General features: G+C 35.9%; 1 protein-coding gene across 1 annotated transcript in view; it reads right to left on the reverse strand.

Annotated features, from left to right (window-relative positions):
• Positions 1–22983, reverse strand: part of LOC141437566 (insulin-like receptor) — a 101009-nt gene extending 78026 nt beyond the window's left edge. The window contains 2 exon segments of the mRNA XM_074100997.1: positions 9553–9683; positions 22748–22983. Of these exon segments, the coding sequence (XP_073957098.1) occupies positions 9553–9640 (88 nt within the window). The 5' untranslated portion in view covers positions 9641–9683; positions 22748–22983.
• Positions 22984–27333: the final 4350 nt, after the last annotated feature.

Raw genomic sequence — 27333 nt, forward strand, 5'->3', positions numbered from 1 at the left:
TGTTAGTTTTACGGATAAGTAGTAAGTACCTACTTATAAGAAAACATGTAATGTACTTAGGTAATGTATATTGTATACACTTGAATAAGTACTTTCTGATTTCTGATAAAAAGCTAAGTATTTAGGTTTCTTTTTAGTCGCTAGAATTAAAAAACCATTACAAGACAAAAGTGAAAGTTACTTCTAAGTCGGCCAAAACAACAATAAGAAGATAAATTGCAATCTCGTTTCAATTATTACAATTTTAGATCCGTAACATTCTTATAAAATGTCAAGGTGTTGAACGCGCATTCGAATTCACATCTCTGGACTCTTAAAATGTTTGTATGTGTGATAGATAAACAAATATGTACTATTATGATTTTTTTGTACATAACAATCTATGTAAGCCATTCACATGGAATCACCAATTAGGCGGCAGCAATTTTTTTTTTCATAAGAAAATATTCTTGAAAAATAAGGTAGTAAATAAAGAACAGCGCAATTCGCTTTCTCACAATGCGAAAGAAATTGGTGTTGTCGAACTCTTTTTTTACGTAGGAAGGAAGCCCCGTGTAAAAGAGCCTCAATTTCAATAATTTGTCGTGTATTTTTAGCATGGAATTATTCTTTACTGATAAAATTCCATCGTGGCGGTGGAAAATCGTTAATTAGATGATGCTAATCGTAACAACACTCAAGAAGGTAAACTCCACATTCGCGTAGCGTTTTCAGCAACAGCTTGTTAATGTTATGTTTACCGCCAATTTCGCGTTACACATGACGTTACGGGTTTAATAAGGTGGGTAGATAATAATATCAATTCGGCGCCGGAAGGCATTCTTTGGCACACGGGAGCACTCACGAAGAAAATGCCCTCATAACTCCGTGCCCATGACATCAGCTTTATAACAACGTACCTACCTAGTACGTGCCAGATAGTGGCCACGGATAATTATTATCGTTCGCCTTTCCAATCCATCTATGACTGACTACACTTGGTTTGGATAGGTATTTAACTAAATGTAAACAAAACAATGTCAATTGGTGTCTTAAATATTGAAATTCCTCCATTAAACTATCTAAACACTAGCTGTTGCCCGCGGCTTCGCCCCCGTTGTTATTTTTCTAAATTTTCTTCTATAAAAGCTTCTCCTGACAATAACAAACATAACATCCATATTAATAATATTATAAATGCAAAAGTGTACGTGTGTTTGTATATTTGTCCGTCTTTCACGTCGAAACGGAGCGACGGATCAACGTGGTTATTTTTGGAATAGAGATATTTTATGGGCCAGAGAGTGACATAGGCTACTTTTTATCACGGAAAAATGCACAGTTCCCGAGGGAACAGCGCGCGATATCCGAATTCCATGCGGGCGAAGCCGCGGGTAAAAGCTAGTAAAACATAACTTTGTCATTGGTATACTTAGTACCTACATGCGCTTACTTGTAAATTAACGGCAATACTGTAATGATTCATTTTCAATACATTTGCTCGAAAAATTTACTTTCAAAGGAAGTCCATAGGATCACTAGTGCGATTTTTTCAGTTTTTTTTAAATTCTCCATTTAAATATCGAATTATACGTAGAAAAATGTATAAATATACAAAACTAAGTAAATTAATTTGTAATTATTATTTATAAACTGTAATTTAATTACCTCAAATTTTAATGACTTCCACTACTTATCAACCTATTCGAAAAATCGCAGTGGCTGAACGCGTCGAACCTTTACTTGATAATTTTAGTTAACCTAATTAAAAACAAAACTTATGCATGTGCATTACGGACGCGCCATTTTTGTAAAACTTTGCGTTGTTTTGTTTTCATTTTTAAATTTTGTGTTGTTATTAATTGCACAAATGTATTGAAAAACGTCGTATGATAAAGGGTTGGCAAGGTTTTACAAACTCGTGACGATGAAAACCCTCGCCTTACGGCTCGGTTTTATCACTCGTCAACTCATTTGTAAAACCTTACTTACCAACCTCTTATCTCAAATTACTATTACTAATATAGGCAGGACAGGATAAAGTAACAAGCCTAATTCTTCAAAAAGCGCTGAATAATTGGATGATTATTTTCCCATTTCATAGAGCAGGTATTAAAGGTTTTTTTACGTAATACCTACTCGTGTTAACTGTTTCCTAATGAGCTACATAAACAAAACAGTAATAATGAAGCTTACAGTCTGACCAAAGAGTTTAAAAAAAGCACAGCAAAGGCGCCATTTTCTTCCTAACTGGCACATTCTTCACATAATGAAGATGAAAAACATTAAATTCAAAAAAACAAAAAACCCGCATTAAATAATGTTTTATTTTATACTTTTTAGGGATCCGTACCCAAAGGGTGCCAACGGGACCCTATTACTGAGACTCCGCTGTCCGTCTGTCTGTCCGTCCGTCTGTCACAGGGCTCTATCTCTTAAGCCGTAAAAGTTAGACACTAGAAATTTTCACAGATTATGTATTACTATTGCCGCTATAACAACAAATACTAAAAATAAAATGAAGTTACAAATTAAAGGGGGTCGTCATACAAGAAACGTGTTTTTTTTTTCAGCGTTTTTTTGGTTGCTAGACGTTATTAGCCGTTGCTAGGCGACCAAGCAACCAAAAAAAGATGTCGTTTGAATATTTACTTTTAAGTTTGCGATTTTAATGATGTTTTATAAAAGCTTCGATAATACTGTGTAAATATCGTCACTGTCTGATTGTGTGGTTTATTCGTTTTTGTGCAAAATTAATAAAGCAATTTATGATCCACAAACCTCAATGAAGCCAACTTTGATAAAGCGCTAGCCAAATCCACGCCGTATTAATCACTATGTTTACCTATTGTTTTTTGCACTAAAAAACCATACTAAGTATTGAACACTATTTACGGTCAAGGAGTTTAATTCATTGGCCACCATGGAACCTTTTGACAGTAAACGTCATAGTGACATCGCATTAATTAACAAGGAAAGTCGTAATGACTTTTCCTATGAAAAGGTTCCATGGTGGCCCATGAATTAAAGTCCTTGACTGTACAAGGTTTATAATACAGTTTAAAATTTATTCACACTAGTCGAGCTTCTTATTAGGTATTTAATTACACAAAATACGAAGTCCTACACTTCAGCGATATTTTTAGAAGCTTTTCTTTAGCTTGCCCTGTTTGTTTATTTATTGTTTGTTTGGGTTAAATCTTGGAAGCTAAATTTGACCCACTTCCAGTGGTCATATCGACTTGAAATTTGGCATACTTATGTAAATTTGGTGACAATACAATAATCTGGTAGTGACATCTTGGTGGTCCTGCCAGGATCGTCTCTGCAGGAGGGAACTCCTCAATAGTTAATAGTACCGACTTGAAATTTGTTACAGATATGTAGTTTAGATGACAATGCAAGTACAGTCAACAAAAAACACATTCGGCAAAAAAAGCTTGTATTAAAAATGAAAATTTTAACAATACCTTATTACAAGCATTATATTTATTTGCAGTGTAACGTAAACTATGTTTGCTCGGGTGGAAACATTCAACTCAAATTTGAAGTGGATATCTTCAACCGATTGAGCTGAAATTTTACACGCATGTATAAATCCGATGACAATGCAATATTATTATAACATGGAGTTGATCTGATGATAAAGCTAGCGGTCGACCATAGGAACCTCTTCCTTTTTTGAAGTCGGTTAAAAAGTGCACTTTTTTTGGCTGTTTAGCGTGTGCAAAGTTCATTTTAGCGCACTAGTGCTTTTTACTTTTCCAATTTTTTAAAATTTCTGCTTGTTCCAAATTTATGATTATCTACTTACCGAAGAGGTTGCTTACCTATTTTAAATCAGCCTATTGTGACGGGCGGGAACTGCGGAACCCTACAATGAGCATGGCCCGACATGCTCTTGACCGGTTTTTTAATTTTTATTTGCATAGATAGATAGATAGATTCAAATTTGGACTTCACAAACGACTTTAGAATAAGAATAAGAATACTTTATTGTAGTGTCCGACCGAAACACGATTTTTAGCCGAAACCGAAACCGAATATTCGGTTTTATTTCTGATTTCGGCCGAAACCGATGCCGAAATTTTTGAAGACGAAATTACTGTACAAATCGTAAGGAAAAGGTTATTGCAAGAATTTCTTGTATGAGAACAGTTACTTTTTTGTTAAACAAAATAAAAAACGTTTATTTTTAATGAAAATAGATATAATTAGAGGTAAATTATGAAATTTTAAACCAAATAAAATCAAATCTTTAAACTTTTAAACAAACTTACCTAATTAATATAATATCTGGACAAAGTCAATTGCAAGATAAATCACAGCTTATAAATCAACTTTTACATAAATTATATATTATCACTGTAATCAGAGATCTTTAAACAAAGTTTTACAATAATACCTCATGTGACAAAGTCAAACATTGCAAGAGAAATCACAGCATTCATGCTACTTTAACATAAATCACTAATGCACTAATTCACGGCATAGGTATTATATTATTCAAAACAAACAACCTATTCTTATCACGTCTAAACTAAATTCACAATCCTAATATCAAACTTATTGTTCAGTAATCACCGCATAAAATGCAGTAACAGATTCTAAAAAGTAAATAATAATTTAATAAATAAACAACACTCATCATATTTTGTCGCGCGCCACGTGGTTCACAAAAAAACGTCACAAACTGCATACTTAGCTTGATAAAAAACTTACTAAAAAATTACTTTATTTTTATCGACTAAACTCACGATCAATTGAACGTCAGCAGTATTGAAATTTGCTACTCGTTCTCTTTTTTTTCGAATCCATTATTAATTATTGTTAAACCTTCATGTTTATAAATTAATATTAAACACCCTGGCCATCTTTTGATATGTGTGTATATTTTATATTTTGAATAATGTTCTATTATTCTGCTTTGTCTGCTGTCATCACTTCCTGTCGTGTGTCGCTACTGTAAACATTATACTCGTTTTTACCCCTGCTACTCTCGTTTCCTTTAATTATTATAAATAATAAAGTAGTTTTGCGTAAAAATATCATAAGCTTGTAAATCACTAAACAACAATCATTTAACATAACTCAAATTTTAACTGAGAGCACAAAACTTACATTTTGACACTATTAAACTGTAAACCTGGAAACAGCGTAGTATAGACAGCGACGTTTTTACCTGACAGACAATGAAATAGTCTATACTGCTCTAACATTGGCTTATGCGATATGTTTGTTTCACCTCCCTGAAGTTAGAGTTGTTCAAGTCGAAATAAACGTTCGGATAGTTATTCGTGGAAAATCGACAACCAATTATCAGACTGAACTATGGAACAACTTTATTGGTCTGTTAACTTTTCGACCGTTTATCTGAGGATTGAAAAATCGGCCCTTAGAGTTATGTAGCTAACCCTGGTCTGCGTATTCGTAATGAATAATGAACATAATTTTATTGGACACAATCTGTGATAAACAATATTATATTGCAGTGTCAAATCGCAGAAATAATTTCTACGATTGTAGCGAATGTCACACGATCTTCGCGGGACACGCAAAATATGAGGTGCCAATTTAAACATTGTATAAATACAGTTGATTAACATTAACATCATCTGTAATTTATATTGTGAACATCGATATCAGCTTGCTTATTACACGGACGAGTGAATTTCGAGTCAGTTCGCGAGATAACGCGGGCGCCTCCTACACAAGGCCTCACTTCAGTCCGCAGCGGCGTCGCCGGCGCAGCGTCGTGCGGCGTCTCAAACAAACAACATCGACTCCAATCGTTATCTGACGGATAAAACGAGCGATACAAACACGCCGAACTCAATAGCACACCGTGCAAATACATAAATGAAAATAAAACCGCCCGCGAGCGGCCCCACGGCAGCGGGCCGGTTCAATGGCCGCGGAACTTTTTGCGAATGATCCGACGAGGTAACGGCTATTATGTGTACGTTGTTTAATTACTTGGCTCTCAACTTAGCCAGAAAATTCCAAAGCAATGCTTTTTGTCTAATCATAGTAATCATAGGACTATTATTCAAGCAATGTCACCGCTTTTACCTTACTAAGGCGATTTAATAAATTAACTAAAAAAAAAATACTTTGCATAACCGCGTCCTTACTATCTACATCTGTGCAACAAATGTGTGTTCGTGCAGCTCCATCACCTTCACATTGTAAGAACACACACAAATCACATAAACCCAGCTATCACCACCACCACATTACGCTGACGCGTTTCGAACTCAACCAGAGTTCATCCTCAGACCATTAACCCTTCACCACGCTACCAGACTCAATAATATACATAAATTTAATATACTTAATTAAATCAATCTGTGAAGGTTCTATTCGTATTATTAGGGAAGTACCTAGTAGCGAGGACCCCGGCGTTGCCTCGGCTTGAGTGCGACAAGACAGAAGCAGTCCGTGCCGACAGACAGCCGCGGCTTCGACAAACAAACCCAGCATGTGACACGCGCTGATTGATAGAGCTGGCACGAAACGAATTACACAAGACATCAACCTACCTATTCTTAAAAACATGTACCTCAAGTTTAAAAATGTAAGTGTATTCTGACGGACATCATTTAGTAGGTAACTATAGGTACGCCGAGCTACCATATTATGGTTTTAAACGAATGTTAAAGACATAAGGTTCTATATATAAAAAACAATGTCTTGTTTGTTCTAACACTTATAATATAACTCGAGAACGGCTGGACCGATTTACATGGTTTTTGATTTGCTGTATTTATCTCCGTCCCGAATAGCAGAATAACTATTAAAAACATTGGAAAATTGACGAAAAAATTAAATGAAAGAAAAACATTTTCCCATACAAAATGTTCATGGGTTTCGTAACTGTCAGTTAAATAGACCACGTCTCCACACACTTACAATAAGTAAGTTTTTTTTTTACGAATTATATGATATTTATTTATAACAAACATGTAAAAATATGACTATGTACAAAAAATATATAACCTAGCCTAACCTATAAATAAAAAATCCCTCCTAGGTCACTGTCGCTGTTCATTGTGCCCAGAAGGCTGGCTAGAACAATATTCACTTAATAATTGATATGTCGAAACAACGTTGGTTGATGGTTTGAAAACGCAATTGGACCCACTATATGGCGCTGTTGTTTGTATGTTATGTGTTTTTCGGGCAGGACAACGTCTGCCGGGTCCGCTAGTTTGAAACAAAACAATCACCTTCAACGGGTAAATCGAGTTGTTAAATGATTTAGCAATTCTACATACATATGTAAGTAGGTATAGATGTAAACATAAAAAAACATGATATACTGGTTCCCACTTTTTTGACAAACACATAAATATGAGCACTATTTATATAAAAATACTAGTCTTTCCCCGCGGCTTCTCTCGCGTGAAGCATTATGTCTCAAAGTTGAATGGAATACAGCGTGGGTCACGTTTACATCATAAATTAAGAAGTACACCCGCGTGCAAAATGTTGCGAACATCTATAGTCCGGGAGCCGACTGCAAGAAACCCTACCTTATAAAAAAATAGAAAATACCTACTCTGTAGGGGTAGCTGACTTTTAGTAGCTTCAACTGCTCTAGATCGGCCGCGGCTAAACTCGGCAAATTTTGCGCAAATGAAAAAAAAGTGATGCGAAAATTCATCAAAAAAAACCTCATCGAAAAATAGAATGAAACTTGTATTGATAGGATAGGGACCTTTTGAGGACAGTAAAAAAAGTGGTCGGCCAAATCCTGTGTTGGCAGATTCTTGTGTCCGACCGAATTTGTGGTACCACGTGACAGCTTCATTTTACCTCATCGAAAAATTTAATGAAAAAACAAACGGATTATAATAGCTAAATTAAACCTATTGACGTACGTCTTGGTCGGCCTCACCTTAGTCTGGCAGTTTTTGCAGTCCGACCATATTTATAAATAATATTTTTTATTTTAATAGGTATTTAAAATGTGGTTTCTTCATTGCTTAAACTGAACTAATAAATAGATTTAATGACATATAAATAATAATAATATATAAATTAATCATAGATTTGTATGGATAATTTTGTCACAATGGAAAAAGTTAATGGAAATTATAACTACCTGCTAACGCAGCTTTAACGGTGGGCAACTTTTTGGTCTTCAGCCTTAGGTGACAAACACACGTACAGAACAGAAGAATTATATATTTATTAAGATAATAATGATCTCTTATTTGGTAATAAAGCTGTTGATACGCCTCGACCAGGTTTAATAAATATTATGCATTATCGATAAGGTGACCATTTTGTATACTCATTAACAGTAAATAGTCATTAACAATGAATGGAATAAATCAGGTTTAAAAATCGCAATCACAATAAGTGGAGCGAAACGAGTTTATTTTTTAATTTGCCTTGACATAACCAACCATGCCTATTGCAACTATTACCATTACCAATCATGAAGTGACATAATTTTTTTCAGTTGGAAGAATTGAAAACTTTGCGCCCAATAAGATCAATCAATATGATACGAATCCTCGGACCCTCTTTCGTTGGCACAGTGTTTCCTGAGGCCTCAAAATCGGACGTCCCCTTTTTTCTTAAATAATTGGAAAGAGTTAAGCATTACAAATGCAACTATAACTCCCGTGTTTCAATTCCGCTTAGTTAGTGAGTAATACAATTTTGAAAATGGATACTTTTTAAAACCGTAAATCAAACAATATGATTTATTTGGAAAAAGCTACGCACTAGAAATTTATTTATTTTATAAGTATTTAGAGGAACTCAAATTATAGATTTCAAACTCATTTCCAACTTTCTAAAGTGTCTATTTACGACAAAATTAAATTATTTCGTTTAAAAAAAAAAACTCCAAAATTACTAAGTTTGTGTATTTTAATACCTATATAGCTTTTTGGGGTTTCGTATCTAAAGCTGTCAGTGTCAACGAGACCCTATTAATAAGCCTCCTCTGTCCGTTAAGCATATTATGGATATACTGTACGGAACCCTCTAAACGCCAGTCCGACTCGCAGTTGGTCATTTTTTACTGGTATGCCGTAAAACTTTCATGAACGAAAAGTGTGCCGTTAAAACTAAAAGGTTGAAAACGCCTGCTCTAGTGCTGCTCTAGGGCAATCAGGTGTAAACAGCCACTTTTTGCTTTTGTTGTACAATCTACTATTGCAATGTTTGTCAAGCATGCCTGACCGTCTAGATGTACGCTTGTCAAGCAAAACCTTTGAATGCTATGAGTAAGACAAGAGAAACTGAGCGCGGATGCTTAAAAAGCCCGTTTGGCGTCTTTAAGCTTCGTCGAGCGTTTACGTTGCCACGAAATTATTTGTGAATTCTAATAGCCTCATGAGTGTTTAGGCCCGCTTGCACGGTCCACGGTTACAAAATTAAATCGTTAACCCGGGATTAGGCACGACTGAAAGTTTCTTCATTTCGACACTAAATACTTAACCCGGGGTTAGCAGTTAACTCGAGGTTTTATAGTGATCGGGGTGATTTGCGCAAGCCCGCTTTAGCAAGAAAAGTACCTTCTATACTTATTTTAGAGTCAAAGATGGCGCTTACTTTCTCGCGATATTTCGGCGTGTACGCGCGCGCATGCCAGCAGCAGCAGGAACGTCACCGGGCCCGCCAGCCCGCGCTCGCGCCGCATCACGCCGCGCCGGCGTCGCACAGCGCAGACCACATGACCCGAGCTGGAACAATAAAAAAGTTCTGATCACGTATATCTAAGAGCGTTTATCCCTGCTGAGCTGGCAACGTTGCATTTTTGTTAGTTTTTCTCGATTATTCCATAAAAATTGAATGAAAATTAAAAATGTTTTCTGATAGAACACTTCTTAATATATAAGTTAATGTGTCTACTCCAATAATTATTCATGATAGACTTTTATATTCCTTAAAAACGAATTAATTTTTATGACCAGTTTTTAAAGAAAATAAAAGTGTATAACGAATAATTTTTGGAGTAGACACATTAGCTTATATATTAAAGGGCAACACACACGAGAGCGGGCGCGGGTCGTGCGCGGGCCCGCGACGGGCGTATTTGCATGGCGGTATATGGACGCCTTCACACAGAACGCGGGCCGAGCGCAGAGTTACCAACTCTCAAAAATATTTATCCCTGAAGCTTAAGTTAAAAACCCCTAAAACTCGAAAATTTGTACTTTAAAGTTGAATATTTCGCAAACAAATCACTGAATCGAAAAACCGTCTTAGTAACCCCCTAATGGTTTTAATTTAAAAGACCCCACACTACAGGGTTGGATCAGAAAAAAAAACCCTACTTTACGTCTATGGAAGATACACAAAAAATTTTTTCATTGTACCATTTTGTCGGGATAGTTTTCATATATATCCGTGCAAAATTACAGCTTTCTAGCATTGATAGTCCCTGAGCAAAGCCGCGGACGGACAGACAGACAGACCGACATGGCTAAACTATAAGGGTTCCGTTTTTGCCATTTTGGCTACGGAACCCTAAAAACCGTATTCATGCGCAGTAACTAGTTCATTTTGGCGATAGTAAAATCTAAGTATTTTATTTTTTTAATTAATTGGTACAACAGAAAAATCTGATATTTTTTTCCATTGACTAGTATAAGCTTATTCCTGTCGAAAAAAAAAACAGCCACTTTTAAAAATTTCATCCATCGCATAATTGGATTTAATTAAGTAAGTAAATGAAGTTTGACCTTGGTGCGCAAGCGCGTTTGTCGTTTTCCACATATATCTCGCGGCACTGTATAATTCTGTGTCGAGTTGACAAAAATATCGTATCTATTATTGGTTCTAGAACTGTTTTAATTTGTACTCCAAAATTCGCCAGATAAACCATTTTATTCGTGAAATCTTTTTAGCGGTCGCTAAGATTTAAGCAAAAGTCGTCACTTCTAGGGACTAAGTCACTTAACTGGCAACATTGATAGCCGCTGCAGGCCCGTCGCGGGTCCGACCCGCTCTCTGTGTGAATACAACGAACCGCGCAGCTCACGCGGCGGACACGACCCGACCCGCGCACGCTTTCTGTGTGTGTTGCCCTTAAAAGGGCATGAACAGGCAACGCTATTGGTCTGCCTACTTTATGCGTCTGCGTTGGAAAATTTTAAGCAATAAAAGACGAGACATTTTGTTCGAACGATTTGATTTAAGAAAACAATTTTCGCGTAAGTTTTGAGGGTTCCGGAGCCAAAATAGCAAAAACGGAACCCTTATAGTTTCGCCATGTATGTCTGTCTGTCTGTCTGCCCGTCCGCGGCTTTGCTCAGGGACTATCAATGCTAGAAACCTGTAATTTTGCACGGATATATATATAAACTATGCCGACAAAATGGTACAATAAACAATTAAAAAAAATTTTTTTTAGGGTACCTCCCATAGACATAGTGGGGGTGTTTTTTTTTCATCGATCCCTATAGTGTGGGGTATCGTTGGATAGGTCTTTGAAACCATTGGGGGGTTGCTAGGTCAATTTATCGATTCAGTGATTTGTTTGCGAAATATTCAACTTTAAAATGAAAATTAAGATAAAATCAAACTAATATTTGATTTAATTTTTTACATACATTTAGCTAATCAACAAAACTGCAGAGTAATAGTGTGTAGCGCGTTTTATGGGATTTATGGTGGCTAAATATGGAGGTTAAAACTGTTAAAAAATATATTTAATTTAACCTTTTCAAATGGCTTTCCTGTGATTTAATATGAGGCTTATTACTAAGACTCAGTTGTCCGTCTGTCATTAGGCTGTACGTATCTCATAACATAAACCATGGCAGTTGAAATTTTCACAGATAATACAAATGAAAATATATTCTGTTGCGGCCATAACAACAAATACGAAAAAACGGAATAAAACAAATATTCAGGACTACACTGTGGTAGAACAACACAACCTTATCCTGTTTATGTTCCGTAGAATAAAATTGTCTCAATGTTAGTTGAGAGTTAAAAATAAGTTAGTACATAAATATTTCTTTTTCACAACATCCTTATTTAATAACAATACAAGGAATCATATTAAAAAAGGTTATTATTATTCCCCTCAATGGCGGCCTTAAGACTTAGGCCAATGTCAGTTAAATTAAAGATAAATATATTCTTCTGCTTCATGTTGTACGGTGATCATAGTTTTTGCAACTTGATAGCGAAATTCCAGAAACCACGCGGAGACAACTTGCGCATTAAAAAATGTCAGACACGAGAGCAATATAGAATTTTGTGATCACTGTTAAAAAAGGTTGGCGTAACCTGGAAAGTTTATTTGACAGTGACAGAAGTGACATTGAGAGATTTAACAGTGACATATCTGTCGTAGATTTTTTGGTCTTGAATTCCAGTTTTGAGTAAGTAGTCTATGAGTAAATAGCAGCCTAAGGTATAAAATATACCTAAGCTTGGAAGATTCCGTATAAAATACCTTAGAAAAATATTACTTAATTTTTTCGTAATGGCTACGGAACCCTATTTTGGGCGTGTCCGACACGCTCTTGGTCGGTTTTTTTTTTAGATATAGTTTAACTTACTTTTGAACGTCTTATAGAAATAGTTTTCAAGGTAAATACGACACAGGGAAATTGGTCAAAAATAGATTCGCATGTGTGTGTAAATTTACATCAACCACTTTTGGTTAACAGCGCTCAATCACACAATTAATTTCTGTCCATAACACAACAATGAGTTGTAATTTCATTGATGAATAGGAGATTTCATTGATGAGGCGGCAGCTTAGCACACAAACCAAAGTCGTGTAATTAGCGTGGGAGCCGTTGCAGTTCCCACGACACTCTCGACCTCTCACTCAAGAAAATATCAATTAAATAACAAGTTAGCCGTTTAATTGTTGACTATTTAGGCAACAAGTTCTAAAACGATTAAAAGTTTGAAAGTTTTTTGATTAGTGACATTTTCAAAATGACAGAATCAAACGGTTCAACTGTCTATTATATTATAAGTCAGGAAAAGAACGAAACTGGTCGGTTCGGACCATAAACATAATATTACTAGCGTAAATAGACCTACAGTGGTGCGAGTGAACAAAACCGATCTTTACGGCATAAGCTATGTGTGGGAAAGAGATTAAATCAAAATGACACCGTGACCCGTTTTGAATCAGTGAGCCTCCTTTAGCCTCTTGTCAAAATTTTCGTCGTATTTGTTTTGTGTTTATTTCTGCAATCCTTTCGATTTTTTGCATAAAACGGTAGGATTCCAGAATGGTGTCATGTTCTGTGTTAATAACCCAAATAAACATACATTTCACAAGTAAATATGATTGTACAAGTACTATTTTCATAGCTCTTATTTTAATTGAATTTATTCTCAAATTTACTTATTAATATGCTAATATGAAGCGGTAAACAGTATATTTCATAAATATGGCTTGATTTCTAATAATTGTGTTAAATAAAAATATATTGTATCCGTGAACTTGAGCACTTACAGCGTAGAGTTTGAATATTTTTTATCGATACCTTTATCGATATTCTTCCAATAAAGTTTTGTCAATATAGCGATAACTTTCATACGTTTCGTTCGAGTAATTTTTAATTTTGAGATAACAATTGGACTTTCGTGCCACGCTAACTAAAAATACCTTAAGTGTTCATAAAAGCTAAGTAGGTACGTATCTTGTTTGTGTTTTATTCAAGGCTTACTATTTACTTACACTTTCGACATACGAATATACCTAACTGTCTAGTGTAAAGTTAACGACGAGTGACATGAGTGGGAGTGTCAGATATTTGCTGGCATTTTTTTTAAATTTAGAAATGTTTATGAAGTTTCCAGTACCTACTTTACTGCAACAGCCCTTAAGATTTATTTGTACTGTGTACCTTAAGTGCCTATATGACGATACCCGATATACGGGGATACCGGGTATACAGTACCTATGGTTATCGACAACTCATATTTACCAGTGATGGCAACTCTAAAACTCACACAGGCATTTACAAATTTACAGGCAGGCCTATCTCACTTTCGGTCACGCTGTCAAGCAAGGTCTGTATATCTAATTAATATTAAGTTTATGGTTCGGACCGCTGTCCTGACTTATAATTGTAAGTTGAAGAGAATAGTTTATTAATACTTCTTATGAATTACGCGAATAATAATTTAACGCGTCTGTCAACGATTTGGCGACAATTGTATATAATGAAATTCTGAGACGAAACCCGCCGAATATTAGTACAACAATTCCATATACATTAAAGGAAGCGGATTAGTTAAAAATTTTAGATTGGTTCAACTTGTTGTTATCTCATCTTTTCTCACATTTACAGAGAAGTTTTAACTTTCGAAGTATTCCAATTCCTCTTTCAGTGTTTTGTTTTTGTGGTGTTTACATCACACAATTATACACAATGAAATGAAATGACTGACGGTGATGCTATAGTCGTAATATTACAGATTTGGGTCGTCTTGATAACAAATTGGAAGCGACCAGTTGTCAAAATTATGCAATAATAGAAAATAAACAAATCAAAATTGTTTTAATAGACTTGATAAAAAGTAGGGTATCAATTCGACCCGTATGAACCTATGTAATAATATTGTCAGAATTGCACAGTTTAGGGAACAGCGCAAGTTTCATCAAAATCGGTTTCGTAGATTTTGAGATAGGTCACTAGGTAAACATGACGTTGACTTAACAGCGCAAAATGCGCAAATGTAAAATATGTCATACAGTAGAACGAAAAAAGATTAAGTTATTAGTTATCAGTAAACAATTAACTAAGTATTTAATTAATTAATAAAGTTATTTAAGTAATGCTGGCACCGACATCAAAATGTGGTATGTATATAATGTATATTTACTTTAGATGTATCAAAAATAAAACTAAAATTATTTCTGCCTGTTTAGGGCTTAAGTAATTTTTTTATTTTACTCTAGGTATCCTACTTAAAATAACCTGATGATTATAATCAATATACTTAGTCATTTGCGCTCATATCGTCAATGTATCATTAAACAGTGATTATTGGTAAGCATTCCACGTTTCAGGATGATTTGCTATCAGATTTATTGGTTACTTACTACTGTTATGGCAGTAAAAGTAAGTACCTTACCTTCTAAAAACAGTTTTACTATTTTCATTGGTGACGGTTTATAGAGGTAAAAGCCCTAGTAAATAGAAAAGACAGGGAAGTACGAGTTGGATTCGCGTAGTATTCTGATCTGCGCCTGTTTAGAAGCTTCCTCAATTCATGTGAGGAAGTAACAATGCACAGTTCCCGAGGGAACCGCGCGCGATAACCGAACCACGCGGGCGAAGCCGCGGGCAAAAGCTAGTAATAACTAAGTGAATGTTGTCATGTCAGTTTAAATCAATAGGTTGCGTAAAATCATAAGTAGATGGGTAGGTAAAATTGTTAAATGGGCCAATCAACTATTTTACCCACACTTTGGGCGTCTCCTGCGTTACCAAAAAAATCGTACTTCCAACAAGATATTTCACGGTTTAATAGGTTGAACTTACGTAGGATGGCATGTATTCATGTACACCATCTATTAAATTACAGAAAAAACATGTTTACTTACAAAAATCTGCAATTGTTTGAAAAATGTCGCGGACAGATTAGTGTGGGTAAGAAAGTTGATTGGTTCAAATTACAAATTGATAATTGGCATCGTTCATATTTTACCAATGTACCTAACCTAACCTATCTGTTTATCTCTGCTCTTTCTCAAAACAATATCCGATTGATTGTGACACAGACAGTTAGCTCTATTTGTATTTACATTGACAACTAGCTCGTTTTTTTAAATATTATTTTACTTGGCCTTTCACGTGGTTTCAGCCGCCATGTGTAATTTACGAGACGTAATATCTGATATTTTCAATAAATTATATAAATTTAACTATGCCATTTATGCCAAGATATTCAAATTAGTATCTTGAAATTATCTATATTTTAAGAAAATAAGATTAAAATGAGTAGTACAAAAAAAGTGAACAATGCCAATTGAAATCATCTATACATACATATATAGATAACAATTGTAAGACATAAAAATTACATCATTAAGACTTTATTTTCTACCTGTTTTGAAACAGAATCCTAAAAACTTCGAAGTGTATACACGTGGAGAGCACGTGGCGACGGGCGTGTCGGTTACTAAAACTACTGAGAGAAAGCGATGCGTGAAGGGACCTCTACCCTTGGCAATTCGAGAAATGTCTGCTACTGACATCTATGTACCTGTCTGCTACAATGCTTTGTGCAAGCGAAGAAGTAGGGCTTGCTTGCTCTCGTAAACTTGTAATATAAAACAAAATATGCTAAATATAATTTAATTTATTCCCTTGACTTGTCTAAAAATGTTTTGCCTAATTTCACATTGTCTAACAACTTTTACTATAATGAATAGTTTGTCTAAAGTCAATTTGTATAATTTCATTACACATAATTTTTATTTTGTCAAATTTTCATTTTTACTAAGTGATCATTTGCATAACTCTTGTTTTGCCGAATATTATTTTATCGAAAACTCACTTTGTCTATTCTCATTTTAACTAATCATCATATAGCCGAATAACGTTTTAACTAACATTGGATTGTCTAATATTGAATTATCATAATATTTCTTTTTTTCTTACTAACGTTATGCCTAATTTTGGTACCTAAATGTTTATTATAAAATAAGGTCAATTAGGTAGGTTAAAATTGAAATTGATTATTCCATAATATTCTACTATTTTTTTATTTGATTCAAGCAAATAACAATACTAAACATAAAGGGAATAGGTACGACGACGAGCGAAGCGAGGAGGAGCGTTAGGTAGAACTGCGACCCTACAGAACCGACTATGTTTTATAATACTAAACTTTTTAGAATTAACTAACGTTATCATTATGTATTCGGATTAACCGTGATTAGAATAAATAAAATTAACCGACATTTGTTAGACAAAATAAAATTATGTCAGACAAACATTATACGAAATAAGTTTATACAAAATAAAATTATGCTAAATGTATGTTAGACAAAAAATAATTACATCAATCAAACGTTAAACGAAATAAGTTTATACAAAATGAAATTATGTGACATGTTAGACAAAATATAATTGACAGTCAAACATTATATCAAATGAGTTTATACAAAATGAAAATTGGGTAATATAAAATTAGGCGAAACAAAATTATGTATAGTTGTAAGTAAAATGACTTTCACTAAAATGAAAATTAGGTAAAATGAAACATTAGGTTAAGTAATATTAGTTTATCTAACATTAGGCAAAATGAAAATAGGTAAAAACTTGTTAGGCAAAACAAGGTACAACCATAATTTAAAATGCTCTTCCCATGTTGTGGGTTAGCAGTCCAAAGGCTGTATTGTCTACCGCGCTTATGTTCGCGAACGCATTCACCATCTCTTTCTACCCTCGTCTTCTGCCGTGTGGCAGAAAGAAGTGGTGATAAACTATTGTGATTCCAAGTGTGTTAGACAATAAGGCCTCGTTTTAGATGTCAAATCTGATACAATTTATGAGCTCTCCATTGTGCGTTTCACCCATCTCTCCGATAAATTGGCGCCCAATATGATTGTCTGTCATCAGCCATCACAAAGTAGAAATTTTCCTCTAGGTCATTCAGCTAATTATGTCTCAACTAGGCAGTCGTTGACTTATTAAGACTTAATATCACTTAAACGGCCGCATTGCTTGGCGGTGAAGTGTAATACATATTAAGAAATAATAAAAGCATTAGCAGCGGCAAAGGGATCGAGCGTAGGGCTACTATTTTCCCGCCTTTTCTGCCAATGCGGAGTGCAGGCGTACACCTGAGACGAGTTGTTTACGACGCGACGCGGACATGTCGCGGCGAGCGAGGTCAGCGACCGCGTGCCGCACCACGCCGCCATATTTTGGTAATAAATAATAGAGCAGCGCAGCGCAGCACGATCGATCAGCCTGTAGCCAGTGCGGCGGCGCGGTTTGCCTGGCGTGGCGCGCCAGTCCGCATGCTACTTACTTGCCTGTCGGCCTCCAAAACATTGCACCCCGCACTTGCTCCCTGGCCGAACGCAAGTGCACATAATGAGGCCTGCTTCTGAACAATTAAGCATGAGCTCCGCTTTTAGGTACGGTTACGGTGTCTAAATAATCATCTTCATTGCGCCTAAGTGCAATAAAATTCAAATTGAAGCGTGTGTATGTACCTACAAACAAGAATCTTAACATGAGATCACATATCAACGTAGTTAATTCAAGGTTACTTACGCCTACTGACCAGCGCTGATTTTTTTTATATATTGTTTTGTTTTGATAAGACTTAGTGCATATTGCTTGCACGCAGACGAACGCTCGCTTATCGATCCCTGAATGTTTTTCAATGTCTATTGTTCTTTTTTATGTATTTTCCGTGTGATATGCAACAAAGAGTGTATAAGTTGTTTATATCACGTATTACTCCACATTTTTAGTAACGTCAACGCATTCGTTAGGCATAATAATTGTTGTAGTGATTGTTAGGGATGTCTAACCTAATCACATACAAACCCAAGTAGGTATCTATCTCTGTTAAGAATGTAGGGTTTTGCATACACTGAACCATTAAAAAATCGCGATTGAGCGTCTAGAGACGACCGAGCCTTGTACTTTGCAGACAGTATAACTAGCTGGCAGTCGGTTTTCGTCTTACCTAAATATTTATAAAATACAGAAGAAAATTGCATTCGCATGCTTTTAAATATAACATAATATGGAAATGAAACATCTGTTTTCCCCACAAACATAATATTACTAGCGTAAATAGACCTACAGTGGTGCGAGTGAAGAAACCGATCTTTACGGCATAGGCTGTGATGTGTGGGAAAGAGATAAAATCAAAATGACAGCGTGACCCGTTTTGAATCAGTGAGCCTCCTTTAGCCTCCTGTCAAAATTTTCGTCGTATTTGTTTTGTGTTTATTTCTGCAATCCTTTCGATTTTTTGCATAAAACGGTAGGATTCCAGAATGGTGTCATGTTCTGTGTTAAGTTGTGATACAACCTACTGCCAATAACCCAAATAAACATACATTTCACAGGTAAATATGATAGTACAAGTACCATTTTCATAGCTCTTATTTTAATTGTATGTATTGAATGTATGTTTTCTCAAATTTACTTATTAATATGCTAATATGAAGCGGTAAACAGTCTTTTTCATAAATATGGCTTGATTTCTAATAATTATGTGTTAAATAAAAATATATTGTATCCGTTAACTTGAGCACTTACAGCCTAGAGTATGAATATTTTTTATCGATATTCTTCCAATAAAGTTTAGTCAATTTAGCGATAATTTTCATACGTTTCGTTCGAGTCACTTTTTAATTTTGAGATAACAATTGGACTTTTGTGCCACGCTAACTAAAAATACCTTAAGTGTTCATTAAAGCTAAGTAGGTACGTATCTTGTTTGTGTTTTATTCAAGGCTTACTATTTACTTACACTTTCGACATACGAATATACCTAACTGTCTAGTGTAAAGTTAACGACGAGTGACATGAGTGGGAGTGTCAGATATTTGCTGGCATTTTTTTTATTTAGAAATGTTTATGAAGTTTCTAGTACCTACTTTACTACAACATCCCTTAAGATTTATTTGTACTGTGTACCTTAAGTACCTATATGACGATACCGGATATACGGGGATAACGGGTATACAGTACCTATGGTTATCGACAACTCATATTTACCAGTGATGGCAACTCTAAAACTCACACAGGCATTTACAAATTTACAGGCAGGCCCATCTCACTTTCGGTCACGCTGTCAAGCAAGGTCTGTATGTCTAGTAATATTAAGTTTATGGTTTTCCCGAACGAATGTATTCAGTTACGAATTATGAATAATGTTTAGATTAAAACTTTTTCCCCGTCGCCAACGAAAAAGGTAAACATTTGAAAATTTAACTCTACTTTTCCGGTTAGCTTGGCTGGAGCTTGATCTATGATTTGATAGGTATATACTCATACTCATACTAAAACTTAACTAAGTCTTGATATATCACATCATAGATCATGCATTATACACTCGCACATATTTATACTTTTAAGACGCTATAAAATACAAACGTACAACATTTGCGGCCGGTGATGGTGTGTTATCGATGAGTATGGCAAGCGTAATAAAATTGTTTATATTTTCTCGTATGAGTTACGATAAAAACGTGATTTTAACTTATTACCATCTCCAAACGAACTTTTTTCAGTATAGAAATACACAGCTGATCCCACCAGTTTCATTCTAATAAAGCATAGGTATATACAACTCCACCTGGGGCAGCTTGGTATGAACACAAATTACACTTGTTGTTGTTGTTCGATGTGTGACAGTTGTGTACAGTGGATGCAGATAAAAAATCTAAAACACATTTTCTTCTCCCAAAAGTGCATGTAGGTTCCCTACATAAAATGTACTCTATGCGGTAGTAGTACTAGTACTGAGTCACGGTTCACGCTCCGCTGTGACATTCTCTAAAGAAGCCTCGCTTTAGAGAATACAACAGCAGGGCGTGATTCGAGCCCAGTGTTGAATTCGCACATGAAATGTGTTTTGAGAATAAGTATAACATACATATATACCTACCTAACGCTAGTAGCGTAAGCATAACCTGTTGGCGGCGACGGGGTCGTGCGATTATGCGACTTCCATTGCCTATTTATTTAGATTTCTGTGGCAGCTGCAGCAGCGCAGCGATGTCGTTAAGCATGTACGGCGTTTCTCAATTTTGTCAAGAAGCAGCAAGCAAGCGCACTCGAAAGTATAACACCTATGTACGACATGACTTGTTTGTTTATAGGTACATCTATCTACGCCTGTGAACTTTAATATTTTTTCTCAGTTTATTTAATTTAATACATCAATGAGAACAATTTTTGTATAGATCAGTTTTTGCATTGATCAACATGTAACAAGCGACAATTGAAACGATGTTACTCATTAAGAGCTGTTACTGCTGGACTGTCTCGCTAAGTCACCGTCCGTGAACTTGCGCGTTGCTATTAAACAATTTAGCAGTAAGTAACGTAATCAAATCATATCTACAAAAATACAGGTGACTGCTAACCGTTCGTTGTTTGAGGAGTGTTGTACGCCACAAGGAGCTAAGAAGCTAACAGAATCTACAAAAGCATCAGCAATCTACGCAGCAATAGATTCAAGCGGCAGCGGTACTTATGTATTATCTTCTTAATACCATTTTACCTACATAACTCTTAAAATGTATTGGATTTCTACATATAAAGTAAACTATCGTTCTCTTCATGCAAATACCAACCCACTCAGTTATTGTTTCTTAAAGTATTTGCTTATATTGGTCTCTGCTGGTAGATAATACAATTGCGACGCAATTTCTAGCAATTCCTCGCAGTGTATGTTGATGACCTTTGTACATGCCTTCGTTCATAATCACAAACCGTTCAGACGCCCGGCATCAATGTGGTGTTGTGATACCTGATCAGTGAACACATACACACATTGTTGCCGTTTGACGTCTGAGTAATTTCCTGTCTTAGTTTGCTTTCATTTAGCAATTCATTCAGGAGATTGGATACGTAAGAACATTCGTAAAACCTGATCACTGAGTCGTAAAAACACCACCTACATCTTAATACCTACAAGGAATTGATAATGAATTAATGAATAATTACTTCTTTAAACCTCATTAATGATAAGGTTATTGAGATACTATTTTAGATCTGTTTATAATGAAAGTTTCAGTAATAGAAAAATACCTAATTAGAAAAATAGTAATAAGAGGGAACCGCAAATTCAGTTCCGGTTCCGGACAAGATTGGAAATCACAAGGGCAAACGAATGCCAAAACAAACGCGCAATGTCAAAACGAATTTTTGACATTCATAAGTGCTTGTTATAGCCTAAATTGAATAAAGATATTTTGACTGACTTTTAATGCCAAAACAAACGCATATCGGAGCCTAAAGCTGCGTTTCCACCAATAATGTGCAAGGATGTGTTGCGAGGAATGTGTTTTTCATTAAGAGCGTTTATACCTGCTGAGCTGGCAACGTTGCATTTTTGTTAGTTTTTCACGATTATTCCATAAAAATTTAATGAAAATTAAAAATGTTGTCTGACAGAACACTTCTTAATTTAATATATAAGTTAATGTGTCAACTCCAATAATTATTTGTTATAGACTTTAATTTTCTTTAAAAACCATTGCTAAACATTAATTCGTTTTTAACTATGACTATTTTCTGAACAAATTATACAGGGTCATCCCATTACAGTCATTTTCGCCAAGTGCGGCAATAATACACACACTCGAAGTTCGTGTCGTGCGGTCCCTCTGACACATACTATTTAATACGAGAGCGAGAGGGGCGGTATGATACGAACTTCGAGTTTCGTAGTAGCCCCGCAGTTCCAACCGACTAACGCAATGCGTTGTTTTGATTTATTGTGTTGTGTAGTAAACATTGCAAGTCGGGGCTCGCTAGCTGCAGGGACGCGGGGCATGGTTGGGCGCGATGGCGCGAAGCCGCGCCAAGGCAGCGACAACCTGCGGTGCCAAGCCGAACTCACTCGGAGAAGGGCACTTGTTTACACCCAGCGTACCACGTGGAGAGCGGCCCGCGGTCGATTGATACACACGATCACGTGGTTCTGTTTTTCCACCTGCGCCGTTCAAATGCGGTAGGTAGACGGCAGTGCGCTTTGCATTATACCAATCTACGACGAACCAGATAACCTAAAGCACTCATTATTCAGATTTAGATACGAAACAAAATGCTACCTAAGCTCGGCGTTTGCCGTTATTGTCCGCTTCTCGTCGATGGTTAATGGCGCACAATTTTTGCTTTCACATATAGAATAAATACTATATTTCACTCTCCGTCACTGACACAGATCACTGGCTGGTTAATCTCCGGAATAACAACACTGTATTGTAAACACAGCACGCGATAATGACCGAACATACATACGCACTATCGCGAAAGGCGCGCGCGAACGACTGAAGAGAAGAGAAACGAGCTGGGGCCCGGGGGGAGGCGCAGACGGGGCGCGCGCGGGGGGAGCGAGGGCGGGGCGCGCGGGGCCGCGAGGGGCGCCGCGCTCGACCCAGTCACAGATGGACCCGGTCGAGGAATGCGGCCTGCCTGCGCAGCACACCGCATTTGTCTCTGGAGCGCTCTGGTTCATGCACACATGCAGCTTGTGCACGCCACGACCCGGCCGGCTCGCTCCACACTGACTGCCAGCCAATATGCCTTCCCAACTTTCTACTAAAAATAAAGTATATTAATGTCGAAAACTAAGTATTTTGGAAAGTAAACAATTTTATTTTTGATGTTTTAGACATGTCTAAGATCCGAACTTGTAAAGATCTTAACCTATATTATTAAATGATATCTATATCACAAGTATTTAACACAACCACAGAATAAGTAATAGTACAAGTAACACAACTTTATTTTTAACACAGTAGATTCGCTATTTGAAGGGATCGCTGGATGATATCATTAACTTTATAATACGCCTTAGATATTAATGTCTTCTTGACAATAGATCTGAAACCTATAGGTACTCCATTTATTTTAACACTAGCTTATGCCCGCGACTTCGTCTGCGCGGATCTAGGTTATCGCGCAGTGGCGCCCTCTACCGGAATAAAAGGTATCCTTATCCTATGTTACAGACAAAGTTACTTTCGCATTTATAATATTACTTATAAGCACAGAATAAGTAATAGTACAAGTACCTATTATAAGTAGGGATTTGAAACTTAAGGGTAAAAATACCGCTAATAAATGTACATGTAGGTATTTTTAGTCAATTTGTGTTCGAAATACTTACCGAGAAACGTGTGTTACAATTTGACTGTTAATTCAAACCTTAAATTAAACGGAGTATAGCACTCGATGATTCCATTTTTTTGTAAGTTTACATTGCGCAAAATTTGCAAGGTTCCCGCTATTTTTTTTTTCTTACTTACTTTTTTGGCAGAGTTAGTAGCAGATATTTTTACCCGCGATCTGTCATATTTCGGATGGGCGCCAGGTTGGCCAACCAAACACACAGTTTTTTTTTTAATACGGCTACTTACTATTTTTGATAGGATTGGTAGCAACAATTTTTTGTACGCAATCTGTCAAATTTCATAAGACCGTCAGGTTGACCAACCTAACACAAGATTTTTTACACTATGCAGGCTAATTTTAAAGCAAAAATACTTGTGTTACCTCTTTGGTGGTGCAATTAAAAAAAATCTAAAACAATGCAATAAAGGATTTTTATACATTTTTTATGCTCTAGAGCAGAAAAGTTCCGCCTTGTGCTAGGTATTTAGTGCGGTTATGATGAAATTAAAGCATAGTTGGAAGAAATAGTACATTGTGTCTTAAGGGCGGTAAATAAGGAATTACGAACGAGAGTCTATTAGAAGCCCGAAGTCGAAGACTGAGGGCTTTAATGAGTCGATGTTCGTAATTCTAGTACCGCCCGTGCGAAATACAATGTTTTTCATCACATTTGATAGTAAAATTGTATATTTGTAAAAGAAAAACTAATATTTTATCAAAAATTGCCGATGCCGCTGATTGCGCTCTTGGCAATCCGCAGCATGTGCATGGCGTGCGTGTGCAGCGCGCGCACGGAGCAGCAGCACACCATGCAGCAACAAACTCATTTACCGACCTTGGGCTTCATGGCATGAAAATTAGTACGGGCAATGATTCATTTACCGACCACGGGCTTCATGACAAGCACATTAAGGTCGAGGGGTTTATTTGGGGGGTTGCAACCAAGGTAGCCTGCATGTTACGACACTATTTACGAGCAAGTGTGATGAAAAAAATATAACATATTTTACAAGTGGTTCTAAGTTCAAATTACGAGCCCCAATGCAAAAGAGTTCGTCTAGTCATACATTTTGAAGCCTATCTAAATAAAATATCAATTTGTTGTTTTACAGAAGTCCATTAGCTATAAACAATTTATATTGTATAATACTTACTCCATCAAAACGACGTTAATTGGGCACTAATGAAATAATCACTATTTTAAAATTATAGATATTCTGGATATATTACTTTACGAATGCTCACGCAAAACAGTTCGTCTAGTTCTTATTTGATGCAAAATAGTTCGTCTACGGCTAGCATTAACTATTTGTGAAGTTTATATACAGCAAAATAAATATGGTTCAAATTAAAAATCTATATTATTTGATTTTGAAGTGGTAGACGAACTATTTTGCCGGACTTACTACGGTAGCCGAACTTTTATGCGTGAACATCGGTGGAAGAATTATTTTTATAATAGTAAAATAAGTTTTTTTTTTATTATTTAATACTGTATTGGTAATAAAGATTATAAAGTAATAATGAACCTAGTATTTTTGTTAGACTAAGGGGCTGTTTCACCATCCATTGATTAGTGTTAACTGGCGGTTAGGTGTGATGCCGTCTCTATTTGTTTTGTTCGAATAGACGGTGACGGCATCACATTTAATTGTCGGTTAACGCTAATCAATGGATGGTGAAACAGCCCCTTAAACTAGTATTACTAATCTTATATTTCAATTTTAAACAAACGCTACTTTCAATTTTACTAGTAGACGAACTCTTTTTGCATTAGGGCTCGTACTATGCATGTTATTAGTATGTGATTTGTATCGTAGGTACCTACTGGGGACACTTTTTCGTTCCGAATTCAAAACCACTTATCATTGTGTGATATTCGTAACTTTCTGGTGACTTTTTAAAGATGTAATGGCGACTGCACGTATCATTTTTAGGGTTACGGAGCCAAAATAGCAAAAACGGAACCCTTTTAGTTTCGTCAAGTCCGTCTCTGTCTGTCTGTCTGTCCGTCCGTCCGTATGTCACAGGCATTTTACTCGAAAACTACAAGATGTATATCAATGAAATTTGGAGTACAGATGTCTTCTCAAAGCCGCAAAGTATTTAGTTTTGTAGTTAAATTACAAAAATAAATATTTATACTCCATAGTACTCCATACACGTAACAGAAACTGAAAAAATATACTTAATTTTTTTTTTCAACTCGCATCAAATAGTTCGACAGCTCTTTTGAAAAGATTGTAAGGTTGTTTGTCCAAAAAATATGGAAATGTAACGCTTAATAAATACTTTCAACGAAAATTGGTTTCAACATGATCGGATATAAGTACCGTTTTTAGTTATTGCCGAAAAACTGCGCTTCTGAACAAAAGGACGTAATTGCCGTGAAGATACGCTCTTTTTCTGGTTATAGATTTAAGACTGTAGTAATTGTTTTAATTGTGTTATAACGCACATAATATTACTTGATTTTTTTCGTAATGGCTACGGAACCCTATCTTGAGCGTGTCCGACACGCTCTTGGCCGGTTTTTGAGTAAAGGTTTTAAATTTGATTATTATATTTGTTTCTTAATAATCGGATTATTATATCGTTTTTTTTTGTGTTTGCTTTGTAAATAGGTTTTCATCACACTTGCTCGTAAACAGTGTCATAACATGCAGGCTACCTTGGTTGCAACCCCCCAAATAAAACCCTCGACCTTAATGTGCTTGTCATGAAACCCGTGGTCGGTAAATGAGAATGCTGCAGGACCACATGCACACGCGGCTCAGGCACATGCTGCGGAAGGGGGAGGGCATGCAGCGCTGCCAAGAGCGCAGCCCAAGGTATCGCCAATATTTGGAACAATTATATTTTTTCTTTTAGAAAAAAAAAATTACTCGCAAATGTGATGAAAAACATTGTATGTCGCACGGGCGGTACTAGAATTACGAACATCGACTCATTAAAGCCCTCAGTCTTCGACTTCGGGCTTCTAATAGACTCTCGTTCGTAATTCCTTATTTACCGCCCTTAAGACACAATGTACTAATACTTATGTGGTTTTATTCTAACCTTTAAATTATGTTCTATAAAGCGGCTGAGGTGAAAAGTTGTATGTGTTACATTATTTTATTCGGAACGAAAAAGTGTCTAGCAGGTACAATACAAATCTCATACTAATAACATGCATTGTAATTTTAACTTAGAACTTCTTGTAAAATATCATACTTATTTTTTAACACTGCAAAAAGCCTCATTTATGGGTCATTAAAAAGGTTGAGCAATAAATGTATAATTTATTATAAATGTTATTAAACCTTTAAATATGTTTTTTTTAAGATTTCCAATACATAAACATAAATAGATTTGTTACAAATTCATTCAATTTGACAAATATTTATTCCAACTGTAGAGGCAGTATACAGAATTCTTTTATAAAAAAAGGTTGCATACTTTATTACCTGACTACGAAGCTTGAGGTCCCAGGTTCGATTCCCGGCCGGGGCAGATATTTGTATGAATAATATGAATG

Source organism: Choristoneura fumiferana, chromosome 18 (genome assembly GCF_025370935.1).
Source record: "Choristoneura fumiferana chromosome 18, NRCan_CFum_1, whole genome shotgun sequence".
NCBI classification, from domain to species: domain Eukaryota; kingdom Metazoa; phylum Arthropoda; class Insecta; order Lepidoptera; family Tortricidae; genus Choristoneura; species Choristoneura fumiferana.